Source organism: Bombus terrestris, chromosome 10 (genome assembly GCF_910591885.1).
Source record: "Bombus terrestris chromosome 10, iyBomTerr1.2, whole genome shotgun sequence".
Classification (NCBI taxonomy): domain Eukaryota; kingdom Metazoa; phylum Arthropoda; class Insecta; order Hymenoptera; family Apidae; genus Bombus; species Bombus terrestris.
In genome coordinates this window covers 11,076,142-11,097,580 of record NC_063278.1, presented here as the reverse complement: position 1 = coordinate 11,097,580, position 21,439 = coordinate 11,076,142, and the positions used below count along the sequence as shown (strand labels likewise).

Below are 21,439 nucleotides of genomic sequence, written 5' to 3'. Positions count from 1 at the left end.
TAACGGCGTAAAATACGTGACTATTGTTATAGTTTAGGAGGAGAGATACTCATATAGTTAATTATAGACGCATGATATGTAATGTAGCAAACAACTTCAAATGTTAAGAGGGATTGAATCGTGTCTTTTAAAATCAATGATTTACAAGCTTGGGATGAAAAGCTTTATTATTAAGGCATCGGACTTCGCTAATGTCGCGGTATCGTTTCGTCTCTCCTGTTCTAGGTATACATTTACAGCTCTGTATATTGTACGTACGAAAAGATTATTACCTTACGTTAACATATATTTTAATTCCTATTCCTTCCCTTTAATCTGACACATATTTGTATTCAATATAGTGTATTCAATATACTTATGATGATAACATACAATATGCATTACAGATATAGTGTAATAAACATATGTTTTTTTATCGAAAGGTACTGTTATTTTATCGAAAATTATATAAAATATCTAGAAATATATAAAAATTTCGATAAAATTGATTTCATACGTATTTATCCGTGAAAGTCAGCAAGCAATAATTTAAGTTCGGTCTTGCCATTTTAAAAACAATCTATATTTCTCAAGAACGAAGAGGGTAGTTCTAATGAAAATTTTTATTTAACAAGCACCAATGAGATCTTTGACAAGGAAGATTAAACTACTCTTTGATGCTACAATGTTAATTCAATTACTTGAACGAAGGAAAAGGATGGACTCAATCGCACAACAAGGCGGCAGTTTTCTCCCATCTTAACAATAAGAAACGGCAAAGACTGAGATGTTATTGAAATGTCGCCGCTATTCCACTACAAGATATTACAGATTGATGAAACTGCAAGGACCGATTAAAAGATTAAAACATAGCGGCTAATCGTTGTTATGGCGCGGCGGGTAAAACGAAGGAGCCAAGTGGCACTCAACGGTTGTTAGTCGCTCGGATAAAGATAAGTGTCGACCCTTCTTCTTCTGATTGTGAGACTCCTTCGTCTTCTTCCTCTCGTCAGACGTTGGCGAAGATTAAGCCAGCAGCCGTGGCCGGTGACCCGTGAAGATAACCGGCCGTATATTCCTAAAGCCGTCGATCGGTTCGTCGTCCATGCGCTTCTCGTAAGCCGCGACTTTTTTATCAACCCCTTTCGTGCGTTGCATCGTTAGCTTTCGGATTTCCGATGTGCCGTTCATTGCACTTTCAGCTGCTCGCACGCGCTTACGCCGCAAGGAATCGCGTTCCAGATAACGCATTCATCGGCCAGCGAAACAAGACGTTGAAAGAGAAAAGGGGAAGGAACAGTTTCTGTACGCGAATGCTGTATCTACCTGTTCCGCAGCTTGCAACAATACCCGATATCTTTCGCCATTTCTCATTGATCCAAATTTCGTCAATATTTATAATGGCTTCAGAGCCTATCCAATTTCGGACAAAGATATATTTCAAGAAATTATAAACGATTGGATTTATTATACACTTTATGCGCGTAATGAGAAGAAGAATTTTGCTATTTAAATTATTTGCCGAGAAGAACGAGTTTTTTTTTTTTATAGGATAACACGTAGAGGCGTATCTTCTTGCGAAAATTACTTAAACATTTTAAAATTAAAAATTGCGTATGATGCGTTTTAAGAACACTTAATCGTAAATGTGACGTACTATTATTAAAAAAGAAACGTACATACGTTTCGAAGATTTTATATGCTGAAAATGATATTCTCAGAATGATATTATCGATCATTTTTATTCCCTATAAAACTGTAGCGCTATTAAATTTTATATTGAAAGATTACAATCACCATTTCGTTATGGATTTGACAGATTATACATATATTATTTGCACAGTTTATTAAAAAGTAAATCATACGACAACGTACATTTTGAATGCTGTATGCACAATACATTGTAACCATGAAATGTAGCGTGAATCACTCTCTTTGTTCAAAGAATTAATTTTATTGACTGCATCTTAGGTTAATCGTAAACAATAATACAGATAAAAATAAGATAACGTGACACGAGCTTAATGTAACATGATAAAGATCGAGAGATTAGGTGAAAGTGTGAAATTCCATTTAGAATATCGGTGACCTCGTTTCTAAAATTATGATAACGCTTGATTATTATCTTGTAACCATTCTTGTAGCAAAAAAATACGTCATCATTTTAAATTGAGATCCACTTCTGACACCATGAAATTAGATAATCTCATCGAATCACCCGCAGCGATCACTAAATCCTACACTTCAAAATTAGCATGCTACGCATTTGTGTAACCATACCCAAGATCATGCTCGGCTATAGATATTATTATATGCGTGCATTTACATACTCATGAGATTATGTGTTAATTCAAAACTTGCTTTGAATTTATCTTTGTCAATGTAATTTTCATCTTTCAGAATAAAAATCCCTTTTAGCAAAGACCGCGTTTAAAGTCGATTACGGGATATTTATACGGGCTAAAACGCGCCTCAATTATCATGATATTTGAGCTTTGAAAACTATTTCAAGCAAAAGATAATTAGCATCGAATGAAGACAGGAATTTATTGGTGTAGAAGGAAATATTTTCTCTCTATGATAAACCGAAATCATCTTGTGGTTTTTAAATAGAATTAACTTTTGCTCGCGATTTCGTTCACGTAGACTATTAATATACGGAATGATTTTTGAGCAGATGAATTTTTATGATTAAAAGGCCAGATACCTTTTGTGCTATCAGCTAGATTATTTTCTAAAAATATTAAATAGTAAAAAATATTAAATTACGAAAAGGATCGATTTCAGAACAAACATGACATGAACAATAACGTAATCGTTGCTCGTCTTCTACAAAACATGGGAACGTATACAACTCAGATGTTAAGCTGTTCCTCAGTTTCTACAAAACGGATTAAGACGAAATGTACCCTATTTTCTTTCTCCGACACTAAGCTATACAACAGAGAAAGCCCCATCAGAATCCGTTCAGTAGTTTTTACGTGACGCAAGCACAAACAGACAGACGGACAGACAGACAAAAATTTGTTTTTGAAACTCCATAGCTAATGGAGCTATATAGCCGTTCCTGGATGACTATTTTATTCTTTCTTATTCAATGTACAGATACAACCCTTCCATTGTTTTATCATATTTGTAAACAGATATAAAATATCTTGTCCATGTTCTTAGATTATAAGGAGAAATTATTTTGGAAATATATATATATCATGCAGTTTGAGATTAAGAAAAGGAAAGTACATGATGTTATTCAAGAAACCAGTTTTTTATTTTAAAAAATGTATTAATATCTCCTTCAATTAATATCAATGAAAGTTCAAATATCGCTATGATCAATCCGTACAATGTTATTCAAAAAATTCCATTTTTTTTTTATTAAAAAAAATACTAATACCCTCTTCAATTAACGTCAATGAACATTCGCTCGAAAAATGCTTTTGTGACGTTAAGTTGAGGATCAGTTCAAATATCGCTATGATCAATCCGTACCACACTCTGTATATACATACTTGTTATACATTTAGCAATTTTTCGTTAAAATTATACTTTGTTACAGGTATATTATAAATATTTGTTTATTTCGAGCTGAAATTCTATTTAAACCTTTGGTATTAGAAAATTTACAAAATTATACTTCTTTTTATCGTAGAAAGGTAACGAAACACTATGTTTATGTGACTGTTAAAGGTTGGAATTATTGTTATTGAAACGTATACGATTATTTAAATTTAATATACCTATGTATGAAAGAAACTTATTATGCGATTTCACATTGACTATTTAATTGCTAAATATGTAAGTATTTCCACTTAGTTGGATCAACTAGATCTATTAGAGATGTAGTGTATGACGCTGCAAGGTTATTTCTACTCTTGCTTGACCCGAAGCGAAATAAACTTTTAGATTTTTATAAATGGCTCCTTCACCATAGATGGAACAAACAGGACACGGTATAACAGAACTAAATTTCAGAATGTAAGGGAATCCATTCTATTTTCTTTCAAATATATCAACGTGTAAATCTTCTTTATATCTATATTTTGTAATTATTACGCAATGTGCCTCAAAGTTTGTTTTATTTTATCATTCATTATTGAAATGATATTATTTAATTTTATATTTTATTTTCATATTTTCATACTAGCCACGGTGGTATTTATAATAGTATTATTTACTTCATTTCAGTTAAGAAATCTCCATGAGCTTTTCGTCAAATTTTATTGTTTAGATTACTGATATATATTTGAACATTACATCATTATTAAGTACAAATGTTTATAGCACTTCGGATTCACATGAGAAGATCATTGAATGAGAACAGAATAGATTTCTAAGCTTGTTAGTATCAACTACATTAGCAACGAAGAGTAAATACTTGACCAGTATATCTTGAAAAATACTATACGCATCGAACAAGTCCGAATTTTACCCAAGTTTGTCCTTCCATACTACGATGATGCTAGAGCTTAATAGCCAGCATAATGTGTCCAGTTTATATTAATTCTGACATAATATTGTACAATTTGCAGTTATACAACAGATTATTATAACGATCATATTTCTCGGTGCAATAATTTTTAATAAATGCCAAGATAATATTTTATTTCCTGTAAAAAAAAAATATCGATTACTCTCATATCCACGCTCTCTCTCTCTCTCTTTCTCTCTTTCTCTAGGTCATATACAAAAGTATAATATATTATACAATTTACTCATTACCGTATAATACATAATATTACAACAATGTTGAGTGTAAATGTTATATCTATCTTTTTTCATCTTGTATGCCAATGATTATTTTGTAACACATGTACACAATGCACACATACGCTGTCTTGCACACAGCATCACGGAAGTGCGCTTTTAATCCTCGAGCTAAAAATCAATAGCGTGGCCCCTCGATGGCTAAAACCTCCCCCGGGATAAGCTCGCGCTAGGACCGTAGTTAAATAAATCCTGGATCAAAGGATAAGTCCTACCTCCGCTCTCTTTTTTCATACACACACTTTTTCCTCTCCCCTCTATCCGCGTTCCCTCTCCCTTCTATTCTACACCACGGATTATTTCCAAGATCGTAAATTATGAATCTTAACCAGGTCGACCTAGGGAAATTATTTCCTTTCTCCCTTCTGCCTTTTCTGTTCTACCGGGTACAACTCAGCTAAGCAGGAAGATCGAGATTTGTGGGGGTCCCTATTCGACGGAATTAAGATCATGTTCCGACCTTTTTTCGCATCGGCCTCTCTTGCCACTTTTTCCTTTTCTTCTTCTCTTTCTCTTACTTTCTTCGTTCTCACCCCTTTTTGCTCGAAATAACGCTACACATATACGAGTACCTCGTGCACTTCGTTTGTACAGGGATGTCGTAGTGCGAGGTTTAATCTCAGATTATTTCGACCTGCTTCGAGGATCAAGGATTAATTCGAGGACGAGTTGACTTATTTGCGAGCAACGGCCTACGAACGTATTACTCTTTTAAAGTGGAAAATGCATTTTATCGATCTTGCAGCAATTTGCTAATTTTTTCATCGTTCGTAAGAGAGTTTCGATATCAATCAGTTTTGCGAATCATTAAATTATTTCTGCTAACGTCATATGCGGGACCAATTGCTTTTAAAAAAACCCACGATAACAAAAGTATCGTAGAACGAACGCGAACACCATGTGTAAAATATACGAAACGTAATATAAAATGAATTCTTATATAATCGTACGGTATTGAACGTGTGTATTTACGGAACTGACAAGTACAGTTACTCGCGTTTAGGATCATTAGCCGAAATTAGTGCCTTTTTTAAAACTATGTTTGCGATGAAATTGCAGTATTTTACGAAACATGAGTTGCACCGTTAGAGTATTGCAAAATGTAGCATGCATATTATATGCTATGCGCAATGTTCTTTAAAGGGAATTTAAATTGACCAGCAAGAAAGAAACGAAAAAGGAAGGCTCAATGTTTAAGCTTTTAAGGATGAGCGAGTTCTTTAGTCAATGGGAACGTGGAAAAGAAATCGGAAAGCTATAGAGGTTGGTTTCCTATCGTCTTGTTTAGGTTAAAATCGAAGGGTCTTCTGTATCAGGGTTTTATAGGACGAATGTATAGCATAATCCTTTATTGGCGTAAGGAGCAGGCTAAACGGCTACAGGATCACGTTGATCCTAGATTCAAGCCCAGTATAAGGAGTTTTAATATCAGGAGTTCATAAGCACAACAGGAATCGTTTGCAACTTCTTTGAGGATTCCTGGCAGGATAGTCCTTAATTAAATGTGCTTGTTTCAATCAGTTTTGACTCGCAAGTATTTGAAAGTATTGCACTACTTCAGAAGCAGATTATTTTCTGAAATAATAAAACCCTCCTTAAAATATTTTCTAGAAAGACATACTAACAAATGAAAATAAATAATTAATAACATGTGTCAGATAACTAAATACTTATTGCACTAGCACACGCCAAATGTTAAACTTATGAAATACAAATTTTCCCTTCAAAAATTGAAGAAGTATGTTTCTCCTTTATATATTATATCTTATACTGTATTAATCCTTTTGATCCTCTATAATATATCACGGTTTTCCAAATTATTGCTGTTGTTACATTTTATTTCGATTATTGTCCATCAACTCGAAAAATAAAGCTTCTATACGACGTATCTCAGGAAAATTAATTGTCAATAGTACGAGCGAATGTTTTGAAGCGAGTGACTGAATTAGCATAATACCACGTTACTATATCATACAATTATATAATATAGAATAGCAGGAATGTAAATTCAATAACGTGAATATCAATTCTATTTCGCGCCTCTGCCTCAAGATCAATTGCTACGATACAGCTACTCCTCTTCCTTTCACATAGTGCGAAGGGAGGCTGAACCGCTTGCAAGGATCTGTAATCCTGATAACACCTTCTACGTATATCCCCTCTGGATCGCCTTTAGTCTCATGTACAAATGCATCCCTATATTTGGACGCGGTGTCCGTTCGTTCTTACGCTTGTTGCTGTCTGACGCTATCCTTGTTGGCGTCTCCACGTTATCCCATGGGAATGTAGGTAAGGGTACTGTGTGACCTCTCTATCCCAGGAGAACAGAAACGATGGGAAGAACTGATAAGGGGTCACTAGCTTGTTGAATATATCAAAGGTCTCGAAAAAAATGTCAGGATCTTTATTATATAAATGCACGGAATGGTTACTAATTGAACAATACTGTTATATGAATCTCTTATTCGTTGTAATATGTATTCGTACAGCTTAATTTTCTAACTAGTCAATTTTATAATCAAGGTACTTTGTATTTTTAAATTTGTTCGATAAAGCAATCGTAACGTGAAAGACGTTATATTTTCAAGCATAACACGTTTGAAACGCAAGATGACTTTTTAAAATTATTTTCCAAAGTATTTTTACGATCGTTCAAAAAGGACAAGCAAATATCTTTACGCGAGTTACATTCCGGTAAACAGATGATTACAGAAACAAAAGGAATACATTGTATTTTATACTTGAACACTCTGTAATTTGGAAATCTCGGATAAAGAAATTTGTTAAACCATTAAAAGGGGATAAATTGTGTATGCCACGTATTATGAAATTGGGTTAAATAACTTTTGATGATTATCAAATTGCAAATTCATAATAATTTCACTAATTCATTGAAACGTTCCTTTTGTTGTTTTCAGCGATACAGAATTATTTCATAATCGTTTCATGGATATATTTTCCATTGTTATTCTACAAGCGGTGCGTCCTGCACTTCATGTGATGCGTGTAAAATACATGCGCATGATGTAAAAAATAAGCGAAACTTGTTTACTCGAGTATTAGGGAAACATGCAGCCTAGTTTCCCAAGGAACATTGGCAGGATGTTTCCTATTTCCATCCTGTTGAAAGGTTCTTTTTTCTACTAGCAAGATCAATATTTATCACAACAATCGAACATAAAGAACAATCTCAAGAATTTTTACAATTTCAACAATTTCTGTAACGTTCCCAAATTTCTGGTCAATAAATTTATTTATGGTACACTGCAGCCAAAAGTAACAAGAGATGAAAGTACCTTACGAGTTCAATATTTCAAAATGTATTACAATCATAATAAATGCAAGTTATTATGTTGAACAAGTATAGTTGAAACACGTACATCTATATTTTATTAAACAAAATACAAAGTAGAAATGTGTAGTGAATAAAATATCTTTCCAATACCAAAGATTTCTCTTCCTCGGTGCTTTTCGAATTTCTAACAAAGACAGTTTCTATATGGCTTTTGCATTTGTTTCTATTCGGTCTTGGTTGAACGTAACTTACAATTTTAAGCGCATCATCTACAACGCAGACTGTACACAGTCACGCGTCGATCAAAGTCGGTTTTATGGCAGACATAAATGCGTATACTTGTTCGAAATGTTCCTAAAGATGTGATATAATTTATGTTAATAATAATTCCTTAAAAACGATTTCTCGTTCATATTGTTGAGCGCAATAAATATATGTCCTATAATGCAGCATTTCTGTATTTGGAAAAAAGAAATGAAATCACAAAGAAGTTTTATGTAATGAATTTAAGAAAGAAAAAAAACTTTTACTTTTCTCTTTTACATGCAAAGGTAAATGTGATTTAAAAAATTAATCGAATATATTTGAGAATATAATTAGTGTATATCTGTAAATCAACATTTAATTTATCTTGTAAAAGTTGCGCGAAAAATTTACTAATGCATCCAACTGTCTCTCTGTTAATCTTGGATTAAATAATCCTCAAGATTATGCAACCTTACCGTTTTGTTTGCCAAAGACGCTTCAGGGATTAGTAAGTCTGGGTCTTAAATGACGGGATTATATAATCCAGAAGATTATTTAGAGCAGGATTAGACGTAAGATAGACACAGGGTAATTAATTTAACATCAATGTGCGCCGTTATGTGCTACGTCGATAAACACGATAGACACGTTGTCAAGGTATATGAATCATTCACAAAAAATGTCAAGGATCTTACAAAAGCAGAATTTATCAATGATTTCTTATTAAAAATAAATCAGTCATAATGAAGAGCAATTGGCCGTATTCTTTCCACCGAGATCCTCGCTATCATGTATATAATTTCCATAGTTACTTGTTCCTCTTCACAGAAGCTGAACATTATTTAATCGATCGCATTCGTAAAAGTTTCTACCATCTCCTAACTCCTTAACGATCTTGTACGTTGAATTCGAACAATTGACATGCAATCAAAACCTTAACAAATCAATCAATTACGTGCTACATGAAAATCCTTCGATGCATAAGTCATCAAATCTTCGACTAAACGAACTTGACGAAACTGATAAGCAGAAGTTTAAATCGTTTCGAGTTCTGTAGAAGTTAAACTTCTATATATTTACTGCATTATTTTTCCTTTTTTGTAGACATAAGAAAGTAGCAGAACAGCTACAGCTTGTATTTATAATCCTTTGAAATTTATCGTTGAAGGAAAATATAGATGAAAAGTAGAGTAAGAAGAAGATGAATATATCAAGTAGAATATGTAGATAGAAGAGATTCTAAAAATAAACAACGGAAAATGAAAAATATAAAATATAAAAAAACTAATGCGACGAGAAAAGTTTTGTAAGAAAGTGAACAGTGTGGAGGGAGACACGCGTTATACGACGAATAAAGCTCGCGTGCAAGGGCGAGGTATCCTGCCATCCTGCTATCCTGGTTGTCGGGATCCTACAAAAGCCCTTATTTGGGTCACGAACCATTTCTACAATCCGGAATGTGCTTTAGGACACCTACTCGACGCTTCTGCTTTCCCATTCGTTAAAATAAGGCGGCAGGTGTCAAACAAAGGATCTCATTTGCATACTTTTCGAGTAAAAAGGATACTTGTGACTTTTTGGCCAACGAATAACGGGCCAAGGCGGGAATATCCGAGATAGGTTACTTTCTAACGAAATATGCGCGCCCAATCCACGAGACGTCTAGTAGGCCTACAAATTATTAGGAATCGATTTATAATTTATACCGACATTCGGAAACTTCTAGTAAATAGTGAAAATGTACGGTATAAAAAATGGGAAGAAATAAAAAGATTAAGAAAAGTTTACATTTGAAAACTGTTGGGACCTTGTGTAATTTGTAGATAGAATAATTCTCTAATGAATTTCAATCAATAAAAAAGTAGCAAAAATAAAATAGGAAAAATTATGGACAAGATCATTTTTGAGAATAGCATAGGTACGATAGTGAAAAAAGAAATACGATTAATTATAATAATATATGAAGTATTAAAATTTTTAATTCTAGACGGAAAATCTGAAAGCATTGCTGTAAATAAAAATTTAAAACGAAAATACTGTTGAATATAATTGGTGTATGTAGTTTAATATTGATAAGAAATTACAGAATTAAGTTACAGTCAATAATAACAACATTTAGTTATATCGTATAAAATATAAAATAAAGAGGAAAAACTACAAAAATGTTAAGAGAAATTTCACGTTGTATGATACAACTTGTATCTATTTGCCGAAGCTTCACAAATCGTATATCCGGATAACATACTAAGTAAGGAGGTGTTTGGGAAGGTAAAAAGGGTAAGAAATGACCCTTGAACACCAGGATCACAGAAGAAGAATTACAAAACACTGTTACCTGTGTTCCAAATCGATTATCCTGAAAAGTCTAAAAATCCACGAGGATCAGGCCCTCATATCCTATGTTCTATGCTATCGATGTTACAAGGAAGTCTACCTTTTTCTTTCCTGCGATCCTAATGTCCTTGCTCGCTCTTTATCCCAATTCTCGCGTTAAAGTTGACCGGATTCTGGACAAAATCCACCCAGCCCAGCAGACAGAACAGTCCTAATTGTAAGAAAGTTGTATTGCTTTCGAAGTGTAAAAGCTTTATAGTGCCACCGTTTGTCTCTTTCTCGTCGTCAAATGCAACAGGCTAAGAACGCTCCTACGACGATACGCGCCAAGAAGGACCCTCCGTGTGCTGTAATCCTTGCCACATTCTGTTATCCTGACACGAGAAATTCGCCACAATGATCTGTCGCGAAACCTTCGAGCGCTCATATAAGGACTTTAATTTATTTAATAGGTAAAAAACTCTTTTTTTTTAAATTGTCACTTTTGTTAATCAATGTACAGGTTATTATTAAGACAAACATTCGTTAAATCTTTCAGAACGAAATATATATTTTAACCATTTCAAAGTTTAGATTTAAAACAGTTTATTAAGACGAAAAGTTTTAGCTAATGTTTCGTTGAAAAATTAAATCGATTGTACAATGTACATTCTTTTCAGAAATTTTAGAGTTTTTTTCTACAAAGGCTGAATTTTAAAATATCATGGCGAAGACGTTATTATATTCTAATATGTGAGTATTGTTTCCCCTTATTAAATAATATTGAATATCTTTTTTTTTTTAAGAACATGAAATGTACCCTTGGTCGTACTAATTAATTAAAAGTGACGATATTTACTATCTTTATTTTCGCAAATATGTTATACAAACGTTGAAACATCGCTGAACACGTCAAAGTCAATAAACTTTATATGTGCCATTTATTACAATGTATTTAAGAGTATGTGCATGTATTGAGGTTATATGATCCACGGATTTATCGTCATAGTACGACTGCGAGGTTTTAGACTCTCTAATCCTGAGATTCGTTTCAGGGACAAAATGGCGAGATTATACAAACCCCAGATCATTTAATCCAGGATTAAGATTATGGTCACAGAGGAGTGGGCCTCTGCGAATGTGTCCCCGCATTTTTCTTCTCCGCGGAGAGGAACGAGGGAGATAAAATCCATATGGGTCTCCATGAATTAGTGCCCCGAGGAAGATTCTTTCGTGGAATAATAAGGTTTTACATACGATATATTCGAATTTTAATAGTAAAAAGTACAAATTAAATCCCAAGTCATAATCTATCTTCTATCTCGAGGAAAATGGAATTCACATAATAACTATGTTATACATAACTATGTTATACATGCAGTTGCTTGCACGTTCTCTGTGTTCAGCGGTGAAACCTTGTGTCTTATAAATTAATATCGTCTGATGTTAATAAATTATTACTGCCGATATTCCCAACTGCATGAAATATACATACATCGAAGAGTAATTGGAGTCGCAGATACCGGCCAGCGCGTATCTTCCTTGTGTTTAATCCTCCGCAAACGATTCAGGATTTCGCCAAAAACTGGAACTTCTCCGTGCACAGGCAAACAAACAGAATCCACAAAAACACGGCGCATTCCTGTAATCGTCAGCCGTACGATGAGCAGTAAAATCGTCTTGCGTCCCTTTCACACCGACTACCTACCAATATTTCCATACAAACCGAAGCAGTACGGCGCGTCACGCCGCGCATACTCGCGCCTCGACCCCAACTCACAAAGAGGATATCTTTCGAATCGTTCGTAGAATTCCCGTCGTATCAGGACGGGATGTAAAGCTTTCTGGGGGATGAGCCGCTTAGCCTCTAAACCTTGTGTGCTCTGCCATAGTCCTCCAGCTCCCCGCGTCGCCACCCTTGATCCACCCCCGCCGTCGTTCTCTGCGCCACCCTTTTGTACGGACCATCATCTGCGTCCGTGATAGGTGTGCTCTCGTACGTGTATACGCATACGCGATCCGGCAACCGTATATACGGTTCTACACGGGGATTATCCAGGTTCTGTATTCGTGAGGATTATCTTTGGCCGTTGCATCGATGTGTCCTCACGTGTGTGCGTGGCTTTGTGTGCGTGTAGCCAAATCCTTTGGCGGCTCGGCCTGGTTCTCTCCTCCGAGTCCTGACGCGCGTGCACCGTTTTCTCTCGGTGTGCGCGATCGCGCCTCACTGCAGGTGCACGTTCGTGTAAATGTACGCGTATTGCGACCACGTATACTTCAGTCACTTGGTTTGACCGGACTCCATGCGCGTCCCTTGCGAATGTACTGGTAACTCGTTGCGAGGATATATATATTGGTGTAACTGTGTGAGTCCTTGGTTCGGTACATGTGTATACGTATATGGTCGAATCTGGGATTAATCCGGGATTATTGGTCGAGTGTGCGCTGCCCGCCTCCCACCGCCTGCTGCCCAAATCCGAAATCCAACGCACACAACTCAGCTAATCCTAACCCCCATCCTCTCTTCCTCGCATCTCGCGCTCACACCACCAGTGTTCCACTCTTGGCATATCCTGTGTGTTCCACGACAGTCGAGGCATTATCTACAGGGTGTACGTGAAAGTCTACAACCGACTCTTCTTTCATTTCGCTCGGGACACACTCTGTTTTAAACCTCGTTTCGTTCGATTTTTCGTCTTAACGACCAGTTCAACGACGGAGCTCTCTGTCCTTCCGGAGAACAAATTTCACTCACATTTTCGAATAATCTTAATTAAATCCGATAGACGCGAATTTCGTCGAAATGGAATGCAATTAAACGGAGTTCCGAATCAGCTTTGTTACGCGTGTATTTCTTTTCGCTTAAACGGAACTCCTATTAAGCTAGGAATTCCCGCGACCGAATGAAATCATTTTTCTTTCGAATTCTAGTATTATGCTATATTATATGATTACATTAATTTCACGAGTTCTCACTATAACTGTCGTTATCTAACAATTTAATCTCGGTGTTTTTAAAGGATCATTTTTAAAAATTTGGGTATTTCGCGTGCTGATTGATATTTATCAAGCGGATTATTCTTTGTTCTTATTCGGACGAATGACATCGCGATACGATTAAATACGAGTAATGCGGATTTATCCACGCTCAAGTATAGATTTTGACATTACATTGCGTTCATAGTTAAGAACTACTCAACGTCGCAATAATTTTCGATGATGGTTTACAATTTACCATTTTACATTACATTAAATTTTCGTACATTTCATATATATTAATGTAATATACATTCCATATAAATATAGAATATCTGTAAATCAATAATCTTCTTCCGTGTTATTCGTTACACGTACTTTTTCATTTACATGTAGATATTGGTTTTACTAAATACTAGCTTACAGCTAAACTTTTTTCTTTCCACTAGTTGTATTTCATTACTTATGTTCATAGTTCTTAGAATAGCAAATGGAAAATATGAAAATAGATAGATAATACATATTTAGTAACATCTTCTGTCAAAAGGTATAGCTTGTAATAGAGAAGATCACGTATGAATGAATAGACAATGAAAATTAGTCGCATATATACACACGTAAGTAATGAGAGATACGTACATATTCGTACATCGTATGAACGTTGTCAAAATAATGATATCGATTTTGTCTTTAGCTTTCTGTGTGGTCAAGTTACAAGCCATATATAGCTGTATGCGTACAGGATAATTTCTGCAATACAGATCATTTTTATCTTTAAGTGTTTAATAATTTCTTACAACGTGACACAGTCTCAAAGTTTTTATAAATCAGATATAACGTTGATACGTGCTAATTTTACTAAAAATATCATAAATTTGGACATTTAGGGAACTTTCCATACAAGTTTTATCACTTGCTTCAAATTTCCTTCATTAATTTACCAATTAATAATTCGAACCGAATGGAACACTATTGACATCCGACTAGAAAGACGGATAAAGTCTTCAAATGACGAGTCGCTTTTGATTCTTTCATAGTTAATATCACATAGCTGATTAAAGTTTCCATTGAAAATGATTAAAGAATAATGGGCGTTCGAACGTATGGAACCGTAATATATCGGTGTAAGTGAATCGATAAATAAATTCAGAGCTTCTGAATGATAAACAGTAGGCAAAGGGATCAAAAGTTCGATTTTCAGTTCCGTAGCAATCTAAATGGAGTTGGAGAATGGGTTAAATGTCGTAACGAGTTCAATCGTATGCTGCAAGACGGTGTAGTACATGTTCGCGGATCGCCCAGCCACATAGCCAGGGATTCAAATTTAATCCGGATTAGATTGTAAGGGTTACAATATCCTTCTCTCTCGATACTCAACCCTTATACGTACACGAGAAATCAAGCTAGCCTCGCACAGGTAGAACCGAGACACATGTACACGCACTCTATTACCCTAAGTCGCGATTGTCGTACTCGCCAACCAATGAACAAGACGACGCAATTTCTATCAAAGAAATATAAAGGTATTTTTATTCAACGTCTCTTTTGTACTGGATTTCCAGTAAAGCTATTGTGAAGAAGTTCCAACAGATAGTAGTAGGACGTATGAAATTTAACGATGAGGTTCTGCCTAACTCTACTGTAGAAATATTACTTTCCAATTAAAAGTGTTACGAACAATAGTAAACGCTGCATGATTCTAACGAAATAAGAAGAAAGATTTGCAAGTAACAGTAAAAGCAGAAATACTTAATTTTCGTGAAAAATAAATTAAGAGACTTCACAATCGACGCAATTTAATATAAAAACGCAAGAAATCTTTGATTTAGATTTATTAGACTTATATATGAATAATTAAAGGAACGTCTATGTGATATGGATGATACTAGTTAAAAAATTTACTTATCAAACTTAAATGTAAACAGACTGTACGTGAACTTAAACAAATATATTAGCTGAGCTCTTTTGTACGATAAAATTAATATTCTAAACGAAATTTTACATGTTGCAAGTTTTAAGCTACCGGCGTTAATAAATCCTCTTGCACAACGGTAACAAGTTTGTCGATAAAGCAAATTAAATTAAAGTAAATTCTACAAATTGCTGCTGAGCCAGTTGACTATCCTACCTTCTAACAACTTTATGCATGTTGTATTAAATATCATAGTCAGTCGTCAGATATCTCGATAGTTTTCGGTATGAAGTATCAAGCAATAAATTTGTTTGTTATGCGCTAGAGAAATCATCATAGTCATTGCACTGAGCTAGTTGTGCAAACAGTTCTTTCCATCGATCCCAAGGTTTCGTAGAATTTCATGGGATTTAAAAAAATCGAAAACGACAGGGAAAGTCGAGATAAGAGCGACGGAGACGGCGGAAGAGTGGGAAAAGGAGGTATCGGCTGAAGACCGAGGATTAGTCTTGACGCTGAAGATTTAAAGAGGATCCTCGAAATCCGTAGATTGAAGAAGTGCGTGCTTCCACGTCTTCCCTTCCTTTTTGCCTTCGTCATTCGAAATTCCAAGGGCAAATATGTACTTTTCCGCTCCCTATATTTCAACGATCACCGTTTTCTTACCCAAAGTCACGATCATGGGAATTCCACTGGGATATATCTTTCAAAAACATTCGAATATGTCCCGTAAACTATCTTTCTTCTAAACTTTTTAGCTTTTTAAATGGTTAAACGTAACAGTATATTATCATATTAACGGTTCGAGAGAAAAAGGAGATACAGATTGATGGTAATTATTACGAGTAGTATGTTAAAAAGAAACTAATTTAACTAATTTAGACGAAAGGGAAGGATTCTTTAATTTGTTTTTATTCTCCTCTCTTCTTTTTTTCTTTCTTTTTTTACGTTAGCAAATAAATAGATATATTCTAGATCCATGTTGCTATTTAAGGAACGCGTTGAAACACTTGTCAAAGGGGATCGATACGTCTCGAAGCCAAGCGTGGACTCCGGTTTTCGTTCGCTCCGGCAAACGGACGCGTGCAAATTGTTTCCACTGCATTATCGAGGATCAAGGAAATTCCGCCGATAGTCTATCTCGTTTACGAGCTTTAACGACCCCTTCGAGCGACCTCCATCGTCTACGCACACGAGTTGTTCGTCATTCTCGATGGAAACTTGCTCTACGAACACGGAGTCCAAGTTCTTTAACTTGTACATTGCGATGGTTAACGGTTCCACTGTTCTTCGAACAGTATTACCGGGTTATTTTTATTGTTTGAAAAGACGCGGGATTAATTGGACGATTACAGTGATCATTACGCTAAACTAAAAAACAACCAATCAGTGCAACACAAAATGAACCAATTAAGGCATCAGAATTATACGTAAATTAAAAAGAGATGCGCTTATAGTATATTCAATAAAGTTTGGTAGAATTAAAAATTAGAACAATCGCATGTGCATATACAGTGAATACAAAAAGTGTTAAAACACCGTTATAGATATTTATCATAGCATTTACACACTAATTAATTAATTCCAAGTACCTATATTACACTTCCTATCATTTAGTAGTGCTTTTGTATGGCTAGAAAAATTTGACATCATGAAAATCAAATGTAAAACTTGACGAAAAAGAACCGCTTCTTTCAAGAATAGGGACACCATCGTAATGCAAAATTTAACGTACATTTACGTGCTTCTGCAACTGCAGAATGTTTCGTTAATAATTTTATTGTCATATAAAATACTTTGTCAAATATTTGCAGGATAACTTGGTTTGTTATTTTTATTATTAATGCTCATTAATTACCAGTGAAAGTATCATGATAGTATTACATTTCACGCATTTCGTAAAAAAGATTCTTTGTTTATATATATATTTCATTCTACGCAATATGTACCTATATCTACATATATATTCATATTAATTGTTATATGTATAATGTACGATAATATTATATAAAATTTACATATAATATATTAATAATAGCTAATACAGCTAAATAAAAAATACATATATAATAATAATATAATATTAACATCCTATCTAGCACACAGTAAAGTAGATTAGAAATAATAGATTAATAAGAAATAATAATTTGAGAACGTTTTCAATTTTTAATGTAGAATAAATATCTTTAATTGGAAACATTTATTTTTTATATTAAATCAAATCGTTTCAAATAGATATTTTCTTAAACGGGCGTATTTTAAGCGCATCAATTACTATTAAAGAATAACTTAATACGTGGCGAAGGATAGTTTGGTGGCATCATCGACACTGATAGTCTAGACCAAGGTTCACGATGTAAACATATAGAAGTCGTTTTTATTCGATCCAATACCATGAAGGTGATGTACGTCCAAGAAAATAACACGTGAGCTATTCAATGTGATTTTGGATGAAACCGTAGTTAAGAAGAATAAATAAATAAGCGAGACAAAAGAGGAATTAAAACGAAAAAGAAAATTGAATAACTTTGCTGGTTTTTGAAACACCAAGTAGTAAAATAATACATAAAATTTATGTAAATACAACATTATCAAAAAACACAAATAAAGTAACTTATATATCTCTTACAAGGCATTAAACAAATCAGATAGAGAATCGCTATGATGTAAAAAAAAGCGCTACCCTTGTAAACATTTCAATTTCTTCAAACTTAATAGAATTATAGCAATTTGGTAGAAAATAAAACAGTGATGAAATAAATATTAAGCAACTTCACGAGCAAATCCTTTCGTATCCACAGTGTCACAAGACAGAATTGAATAATGTAGATTGATTAAAAAATAACTGCGAATAAAATATTGCGTTGATGTTCTGTTTTTTCTTTTTTTTTTCTTTTTTCTTTTTTTGGAATCATGCAACTTGGAAACTATGCCGCAATACTTTCATGGAATTAAAATTTTATGTCGATATAATAATATGATACAAATTGGAATCTCTGCCTTCATAATCCTAAAGTGATCAAAATAATTAGTAAATTCGATTATAGTATGAAAGAACCGCGCTAAAATCTTTCATTATAATTTCGTAAAATTAATCAATAAACTTTACAATGTCGTTTGTTATAAACAGCTTGCACAGTACCGCAAATGCAAGTGTTTTATAAAATACGATATATATTTTATTGTATTGTATACACGGTACGGTGTCATAAGGTACGATACATAATATCTCTATCATATAGAATATATTATATCATTTAAATATTAATTCTAATATTTTATGAATAAGCGGTTTCACCCGACAGTATGAAATTATTTGTAATAAAATTCTCCCGATCTTATTTCAGTTGTTTATCAGAAATCACTGTGAAGCAATTTACTTGATTTAATTCGACCATCGACGATCATCAAACGATAGATGAAAGAAATGGAAAAAATGATAAAGCTCACCCGTACTGGAGGTAGATTTGCTGAGATCGAATCCCTCCTGTTTGGGGCTTGTATTTACTTCTTGCTTGGGGTGTTGATTGTGCGCAGCAAACGGTGTCTGGGGCGTGCTTAGGGGTGTCTGCGATTGATGAGGATGCACCGGCGGAAGCTGAGTTGTACTCTGCGGCTGAGACTGTTGGGACTGGTGAGACTGAGGACTCCTCGGTAACGAGGACACACTGCTTGGCCTCGAAGGTGGCGAGGTCTTGTGTGTCAATGCCAAAGCTTGGCTCTGCAAACGAAAGAGTTCAACTTCCTAATTAATTATTTACTTATGTCGGATCATTCCCAAGATTTCTTAGAAAATTATCGTGTATAGTTTCAGACAATATGTACATATTGTTAACATACACTCGTCGTTAATATAATACAATGTCATTGAATTCTCGCAAAAAATTCTCGTTCGTTGAGTACGTACAATACTTTAGAAAAACTTGTTAAAATTGTTATACATTTGATAATTAAATATTCATAGATTCAAATATCAACAAAGGTAGTGATAGTTTATATATTAATATTTCACGATGAATTTATTAATCCAAAAATGCATACATACACTTAGATGTAAATGTTGGTGAACTGTGAGTAACAATATTATGAATGACATACTAAACTAGAAATACTAATAGGTCAGAAAGACGTCCAATCATGTGCATATTTAAAAACCATTAATTACTATCATTTTGTCAAATACAATGAGATTTTTTATAACTTCCCCCCTTCTCTTCCTCCTTATTTCACAACTGTCAGATGCATGATGTTTTATGCATGAACTGTACATATGATAATCGTGTAAAATAATAAAAAGGGAATTGTATACATTTTGCACGAAGAACCACGTGCGTATCTTGCTTTCAAAAATCGTGTATAACTGAATTGCAATTATTACGGATTACAGTTACGGTTTATGATTATCATGCTACGTTACACAAAGGCTGTAATACTCATTAATTTCATTGAAAATTTCAAATTCTCAGTTTATAGACGTGTCTATTTACTGATATGGTTATAATTAAATGGATTAAAGTACATGAAATACCGAATTAAAATATTCTTAAGATAAATTTATATTCTAAGAAAATATATATTATATTTTCGCTTTTACTTAATATATAAAGATTCGTGATAATAGCATAATTTATGTTTTATATGTTATTCTTTCTGAAATATCTGGTGATAACAGCAATAACAAATCTTTCAAATATATAAAACTGTGAAATACTTGTGAATTAAAATGCAAAATATTTATTATACATCGAAAAAAAGTAATCTTGTGATGTAATACTTGTGAATTAAAATGCAAAATATTTATTATACATCGAAAAAAAGTAATCTTTAATTACCTTTATAGCTTATATATTGTAATATAACCTTAACACTGTTGCGATTTCCCAATTTCATTGCATTTTAATCTCGCTTTCGTCTTATCAAACACAGAGAATTTGTAACGTTTTAAGTTGATAATTATTAGTAATATAAATTAATATAACATTTATTGTGTGTGTATGTGTGTGTGTATGTTAAGATTAATAATAAGGAGTAAAACGTAACTTTCGTGGAAATAAAATGATAAATTTAAACGATCATCAACAATCGTTAGCGTACACGTAAAGATAGATAAAGTAGACGCAGGGAAAGCTGTGCATTAATTGTGCGGTTTAATAATAGACATAAGGAGAACAACGTAATAATTTCGTCATTAATTCCGATGAGACGACACTCTTAACATAGTCGAATCCGCGACGATTCGGTCGTATCGAATGAGCCGGATGATCTAAGCGTTCTCGTCGATGAAATCTGAACACGTGCTCAATTCCGACAACGGTCTGCTAAGGCATAAGCGCGGACTTAGATTTATGTATGAGTGAACTGAACTTAACACTAACGGCTAAGCCGTTCACGATGTCAACGAGGGTCAAGTGGGCCCAGAATGCGACAATCCTACACTACGACCGAAGTGCGAAATGCACCGCGTGGCAGTTTTCGTTGTCTGAAAACTGGATCGTCGATGACGCTTCCGAGGAACTGCATGACCAAATCGACCAAGAAACCGTTTAACCCTCTCATACTCTATCGTCATTATCTTCTCGATCCGCAACGCATTTTACTCTCAATTTTTATTAGCCGTTATCCTACTATGCTAATAAAACGATCGAAAAAATAGCGAAAAATGTCCATGTAGCCATAGTAGATACTTACAATTAATTACGTTCGTTTACTTTATATCTTTTGTAATTTTTGTGAGTTATAAGTAAGTTCAGTACGAATAATTTTGAATTAATTTTGAATTAATTTTGAATCAAATGTCTTAACCTAGTAAGAGATGTAATAATGATTAAAATCAAATTAGAAGATTAAAAATACATTTTTTTATATCATAATACAAGTGATAAAATAATGCTTAATTTAGTATGATCGACATGTTGTTTTATCTAAAAATATAGCTAAATTAAAGTAGAAGTATA

The 21,439-nt window shown here is 34.0% G+C and overlaps 1 protein-coding gene across 3 annotated transcripts in view; it reads right to left on the bottom strand.

The window, feature by feature from the left end:
* The window catches only part of LOC100649219 (homeobox protein dve-1), a 58,594-nt gene that overhangs the window by 28,130 nt on the left and 9,025 nt on the right, over positions 1 to 21,439 (bottom strand). For all 3 annotated transcript variants that reach the window (XM_020864963.2, XM_020864964.2, XM_012312349.3), the window contains one exon: positions 18,936 to 19,206. In XM_020864963.2, coding sequence (XP_020720622.1) covers positions 18,936 to 19,206 — 271 coding nt within the window. The remainder of the gene's footprint in view (positions 1 to 18,935; positions 19,207 to 21,439) is intronic.